This window comes from Terrapene carolina, unplaced genomic scaffold (genome assembly GCF_002925995.2).
Source record: "Terrapene carolina triunguis isolate 2854851 unplaced genomic scaffold, T_m_triunguis-2.0 Scaffold66, whole genome shotgun sequence".
In the NCBI taxonomy this organism is placed as follows: Eukaryota; Metazoa; Chordata; order Testudines; family Emydidae; genus Terrapene; species Terrapene triunguis.
In genome coordinates, this window is record NW_020664417.1 from 80,125,418 (window position 1) to 80,132,409 (window position 6,992).

The 6,992-nt window shown below is 38.7% G+C and overlaps 1 protein-coding gene across 7 annotated transcripts in view; it reads left to right on the forward strand.

Moving 5' to 3' along the window:
* LOC112109836 (SWI/SNF-related matrix-associated actin-dependent regulator of chromatin subfamily E member 1-related-like) overlaps window positions 1–6,770 on the forward strand; it is a 30,227-nt gene extending 23,457 nt beyond the window's left edge. For 4 of the 7 annotated variants that reach the window (XM_024204515.2, XM_024204513.2, XM_024204516.2 and 1 more), the window contains one exon: window positions 2,258–4,875. In XM_024204515.2, the coding sequence (XP_024060283.1) occupies window positions 2,258–2,448 (191 nt within the window). In that variant the 3' untranslated portion in view covers window positions 2,449–4,875. The other 3 variants (XM_024204517.3, XM_024204518.3, XM_024204519.2) reach the window with 3 other exon arrangements.
* The last annotated feature ends 222 nt before the right edge of the window (window positions 6,771–6,992 follow it).

Here is a 6,992-nt window from a genome sequence, read left to right on the forward strand (position 1 = left end):
TCTGACCCCTCCTGATTTCTTCTTGCATACCCCCTCCCTAAGTCCCAGGCCTCGAGCCATCACCTCTCTCTTGGGGTGGGATCATGTGATGGTTGCACAACCATGGTTTCCCTCCACATGTCTGACTTATGTCAACACCCTGCAATTCTGTTCCCTCTGAGACAATGACAGTGGTAAGCAGTGACCCAAAAGCCACCTTAAAGCAAAGCATCATTTATTTAGAACAAAAGTAGTGAAGAGAAGACCATCTTAAAAACAATAGGACACACTACACACATGTAGCTTACCAGGTGTTTAACCATATTCTAACTGGGGACTCTTCCGCAGAGCCTCTCTCTGTCAATTTGTCTCCCTGTAGAATTCACTGACACTCTCTTGAGAGCCTTGGCAACTCAACGGCCCCTTCACAGGAATCAAATAACTTTTTAACTGTTTGTAGCCCATTTGATTCCTAGCCTGGCAAAACAGCTGTGTCATTTCAACCTAGAGACTTGAAGTATGCCCTTGTCTCATAATTGCCCCTGATGTTTGCTGCAAGATTGCTTATCTGGGACCATTGTGTACTGCCTTCTTGCTTGTTCTTCCCACAGCCCCCTATTAAGCTAAATCAGTGCATTCATATAGGAAAGTTTTATAACCTCAGTGTACAGTAACTTCCCCTCACTGACCAGTGTTCATAACATTTTTGCATATCCACATCTATCACACTGACGTTCTGTGTACCAGCTCACATTAGTAGGTGCACATCTTTAAGATATGTTGGCATATAAAGTTTCTGCCTTTATTTTTGCCTCTGTTGCTCTGAGGCTCTTGATATCCTGCACAAATATCACAATATTAGTCTTTTCCTCCTTTCAAGAACAAGGGTCTTGATTTTTTTCCTTTCCAAAGGCTTTTGTGCACATTTTAATATTTTGGTGTTTATTTCTGAGTGTTATGAAACACCTAGAAAACTGCTAGATAGACACCATATAGACGCAAAATTATATAAATGTATTCATGTAATAATGAGGTCCACAGCTGTACATTAACTATTTCAGTGATAGAGCGCAATATCCTTTAAATCTGGCATTCTAGAATTTGAGATGTCTTCGTTGAGGACAAATAAAGAATGCAGATTGACCTAGAGAGAACAGAAGTGCCCAAAACTGAGTAGCATAGAAGTATGGATAGAAAGTTAGGAAACAAGGTTCATCTTGGAAAAATTAATCCTCCTGGAAAAAAATTATCCAACCATTGTATGCTTAATGGGGGACAGATCCTTGAAAAGCAGTAATGCTAGAAAAAGATCTAAAGGTGATAATGCACAGCAATGCAATATAACAGCAAAACAGCCAGTCTGTGTATTGGGTTGCATATACGCAGTGGTATCCTGTATCAAGGAGATGATAGTCCCTCTCTCTGCACCAATGGTGAGACCACTCCTGTTATATGGAGGTAGGTCAAGATGCTGGTAAACTAGAAGGAAGTCCAGAGAAGATTAACAAAAATTCTTGAGACTGTAATGATTGTTGTATGAAGAAAGAATGAAACAGCTAAACAGGAATAGCATGACTCTAAGACAATAGAGGTATATGATAACTATGTACAAGTGTTTGTAGAGTATAAAAAGCAAGTAAGGAAAGAATTGTTTTAGGGTAGTCTCAATGGTTATAACTAGAGCTGATCGGATAAGACTGAGGAAAGGAAAAATTAGGGTGAATATCAACTAACAGCTTTTGGTAATGAGATCTGTTAGACTTTGAAATGGACTTTTAAGGAAAGACAAATTGATAGAACCCCTGTTGCTTGTCACCTGACACTAGACCAGGGGTCGGCAACCTTTCAGAAGTGGTGTGCCGAATCTTCATTTATTCACTCTAATTTAAGGTTTGGTGTGCCAGTAATACATTTTAACATTTTTAGAAAGTCTCTCTCTATAAGTCTATATTATATAACTAAATTATTGTATGTAAAGTAAACAAGGTTTTTAAAATGTTTAAGAAGCTTCATTTAAAATTAAATTAAAATGCAGATCTTATCAGTTTAGTGCAGTGGTTCTTAACCTGGGGTGCATGCACCCCCAGGGGGTGCGAGACATGTGAGATTTTTTTAGAAGGTAAATCATCGAAAACACAAATTAAGCACAGGCACATAAGTACAACTACTTTGTTTAATCAAACCTATGTATTTATTAGCATTATACATGTTTTAACGATTACTGTAATATACAAAGTTTTCAAGTTTTTAAGCTAATTGTAGTGTAATTTTTGATAAGGGCTGCAGAGCGCTGGGACCAGGCCAGGAGCAGAGCCCTGGGCTGGCTGCCGGTACCCCAGGCTGGCAGGAGGGCTGAGCAGGGCTGGAGGCCCGGACCCTAACTGGCAAGGGGCCGGGTGGCTGGAACCCCAGACCAGCAGCGAGGTGAGCGGGGCCGGCAGCTGGTATCCCAGGCTGGCAGCAGGCTGAGCTGGGCCGATGGCCGGGACCCTGGCGGCAAGGGGCCGGCGACCGGAACCCCAGACCAGCAGCGGGCTGAGCGGCTCAGGTTGTCGACCTCGCACTAGACTGAACAAAATACTTAGGGTGAGATCCAGGCCCCATTGAAATCAATGGCAAAACTCTCATTGACTTCAGCAGGACAAGATCTGCCCCTTAATGTTCTTTATGCAACAATCCTGTTTTGCCTTCCATGGCTTAGATAAGATAACCTAATAGATCTCCTCCTCCATTTCTAAATTCTGTGGGTTAAATACTGAAATCCTTAACTCAGGCAAAATGACCCTTGACTCCAAAAAAGAGCCCTACCTTCAGGATTTAGCCTTATGGACACGTTCTGATAGAAACTACAATATGCTAAAAGCCAAGGCCTGCGAGCTATTTTGATGTATGGTTCCCTTTGCTCACAACTGAACTTGATGTCTGAATCTTCTCACCTTTCTTTTTTTTAATAAATACTTATAATAAGGGTTTTGCATAAAGTGAGACTATGCAGCCCTGTACTATGTTAAGTGGCTATATGAAGTCATTGACACTTCAGAAAGAGTCAAACAATACAGTTGCTTTATTACAAATGAAAATTTCAAAGACAAAAAAATTGAGGCAGTGAGATGATCAGTAATATATAACAGACTATTATTTTTGTTACAGTACATTCAAATAGAGCCTTGAATGGAAATATCTGTAGTTATTAAATCTTTTACACTTTTTTATATTTGCAAAGAACAGCTCAATTTTTCACCCTTTTTGTCAGTTGGGAGCATTATTTCCATATGAAAATAATTTTTCTCCAGTACTTATTCAAATTACTTTGCTTACCAGTACTATAATTCCAAATTTTCATTACCTTTCATTATCCAGCAGTAGCTCCTCACTTTAAACTGGCACCATATTAATACTCTGCAGTTGCATAGAAGTGAACATCTAAAATGTACCAGTTGTCAGGTTGTTAATAACAAAAAGTAGCTGCTTTTTAAACATGCTTGTTTAGCATAAAACTAAATTACAATCGTTTGTTTTGCAAATAGTATTGTACTTGTCACTGGCATAAATAAAACGTGTGATTGTACTTTAAAATGTAGCTGGAATTGTGGTTATTTGATTTAACTATTCCATCTGCATCACTTGCCTATCTGGGATGAAAGTCTAGCATTTTTTCTTCCTTCAGAATACTTAGCACCAACATGCGTAAGGTGTTTGTTGTATCAGATATGAAAATGTGAAAAGTTCCTTTGCACTAGTCCTGTCTCCGATGACCAGAAATGATACAAATATCAGATGGCAGATCCTCAGCTGGTGTAAATGGAGATAAGATAATTTATACTAGTTGCAGATCTTCCCCCAGGATGTGTGAGAGAGGAGGGAATGCAGCTGGGAGGCAACTAGAGAGGGAGCTTAAGAGATTTTGTGGGAGGGAATCTACAACTGGGATAAGGATGGAGTGAGGAACCTGAATTTCAGAGGCAGCTGGGGAGGAATTTGAGGCAATCTTGTGATGAAAGTAGATGTGAGAGAAACTGGGAGACTTTTCAAAAGACAGGAGGGAGTCTGCATCTGCGGGAAGAGGTTTGGGGACCTCTGCATAGTCCGGAATCAGGATCATTGGAGAGGTAGGTGAGAAGGATGACCCAGGACACTTGTATGTGGGAGGGCAGAGAGGCAGTGCAGTGAAAGAGCCATAAGAGCATGTGGATGGAGTCAGGAGACAGTTGGAAGTGGAAATAGATAATAGAGGCAGGAAGCAATTTCTCAGTCCTTGCTTCACGATCAGCAGAACACATTTTTGGAAATGTGTATTGAAGGGAGACAACACTGTCACAGGGAAGTGCTGGAAAATAAAAAACAGTTTTAAAGAAACCGTTCTGGCTACAGTTTCAGGCAGTGGGAGAAAGGTAGTAAGTGTCTGTAATCTCCACAGCAACTAGACTCAGCTAAGAGAGCACAATAAAAAAAAACCTCATATCTAGATGGACAGAAGGAAAAACAAGATATTTTAAAAGGTATCGGAAATTCAAATTACTATGAGAATTACGGGTCATCTCCTGCAAGTGCTGATTTAGTACCGCCTCCTCAGCAGCTTTGGCTAGTGGTGCTCCAGCTATTAGCTAAAGCTGCCTCGCACTTTAGGCAAAATTTCCGAGGGAATGCGGTGGCAAGAACTCCTTCTGCACTCATTCAGGTGTGTGTAGCTGAATGATATGAAAGAATAATTTGTAATTGGTTAAATTCTACATCTTGAAGGCTTACAGAATGTTGAAAGTATCAATTTGTATGCTTGGGTATTGCATATTAAGTGCATAGGGTACAAGATATGATGGGTCTAGAGTACGTTAATCTTCAATTTCTGTTGCTTTCTCTGCAATGAGACAAGTAGTCATCCAGTTTTTCATCAGCTCTTTTCTCTCTCACCATAGCAACACATGCATAAAACAATCTGACCTTGTTGTAGAAGAGTGGTTTTGTCATTGAAGAACATTGTATCCTTTCAAACAAACAGCAGCTGGCATTTACACCGTCTTGTTTAATGGCTCTGATGTCTTAAGGGCTGAAGGAACCTTGGTCCAGAAACTAACATTCTCCCCTTCGCCCCCAACCTCCTGTCATCAGTTGTTTTGCCTTTGCAATCCAAATGTGAGCTTCAGAAAAATGAAGGAGAATGTCCCATATATTAAATTCCAAAAACAAAGTTAATTCAGCATTGTAGTTTGGATATTCTTTCTTCAGTATATTTAAAATATCAAGTTATGTTTCCCACAGCAACTGTAATTTGTATGGGTCCCATTGAGAACATGCAGTTAGCTACACAAGATATTATATATGGTGGTAAAGTTTTCTGCATTCATATTCACACACCCCAATTCAGTGAATTACTGTACTTAAGCATATGCCAAACTACACATGTGAGTATTCCCATTAAGATCAATGGGACTCATCATGCGTGGAGCTAGGCATGTGCTTTAAATACCTTGCTGAATTGGAACTATGCAGTATGACATATGGATGTATGCAGTATGTAACAGGATCCTTAGATTGGAATTTCCCTACTTTTGAGCAATTCAGATCTTAACTACAATGTTTTATTAGAATTGTTTTGATTAAATTTAATGTATTGGTTGTTTTTAAAGAAAAGCACAATGGGAGAACTATGAGTGCATGTTCAGAACATTTGTGTAGTGTTCTAAAGAATACACTGAACATTTGCTTTGATAACTGCTCAAATTCATATAAATGCACTATGTACATGAGATTCAAATAAAAGTACTGAGTACATTTATCTGTATGTCTACAGGTATGTATGTGTACACACAGAAAAAAATACAGCTTTTACTGCAATGTGCAGTTCTCCAAATCTAAGCTTGTTTTGGATTTTTTTTTTTTTTTACAAAGAAATTTAAGATTTGAAAAGATGGGAAAATTCTAACAAACATCATCCCTCTTCCATGAATATCTTCCCAAGTCTTTATTATTTTTAGGTAGCCTTCTGTGTTCAAAGGGTTTTCTTCAGAAACACACAAAATATGACTGGTATTAAATGATTTACTGAATATCATTATTTTTGTTTATGGCTGTTTTATGGTAAACTCAGTCATCTAAAACTAGTGGTTGTGTTTCATAAGCTGTTGTATTAAAGTCATAAATTGCAGTCACTTTACATTCTCCTTAACCCTGAAGCATAAACCAATATGCCCTTTCAGCTAGTGCTGTAAATTACACTCCTCTGCTCTGAAGTTTGAAAATAAAAATAGCTAGGATGGAAAAGATGAGTGTGATGACATGGTCTTCTAGGTTCTTGCAAAAGTCTTTACCAGGATGGCGAATATAGGCATTTGAGGGAAGAATAAATCAGGAAGCTTGTTTGGTCACAGTCACAGAGTTCCTGATGGATGGAAGGCTCAGAATGTACAGTGTACATCTTCTGGGCCCTTTTTTCATGTTATATTCAGCAGAAATTATTTGTGAAGCTTTGCTCCTCTCTACCCTTTTGGGGGAAGCATGAGTTGAAGGAGAGTGCACTGTCAGGTTCTACTTTCATAGGACTTGTAGAAATTACTACATGATGGAAAACTGAAGGTACAACTTCTGGGATGGATTCTGCTCATTGAAAACCCACAAGAACATTTGATATGACATGTAAATATGAAGCATAAAATTGTGATTTGCTTTCAGCCCAGCTGTAAAGATGAAGGATGTTCTTTAAAATCTACATTAGATGACATTTTACTGGCAGAACTTTGCAATTGCACCTTATTGTAGAAATGACTTCTAGCCATAGATATCTGTATTATGGGTTTTAATGAATCAAGTCATCTGTCAGATTTTTTTTTCTTAACTGTAAAATGAATATACTTAACCTGTTTCAAGGATGTCCAAGATTAATTAATGAACCCAATGCTGCAAAATTCCTGCTCATGTGAGTAATACCATTGATGTCAAAGTGATTACTCACAAGAGTAATGGCTAATCATACAAGGAAGGGGTTTTCAGGATAAACACTGAGTAGAAGTACTTTTATT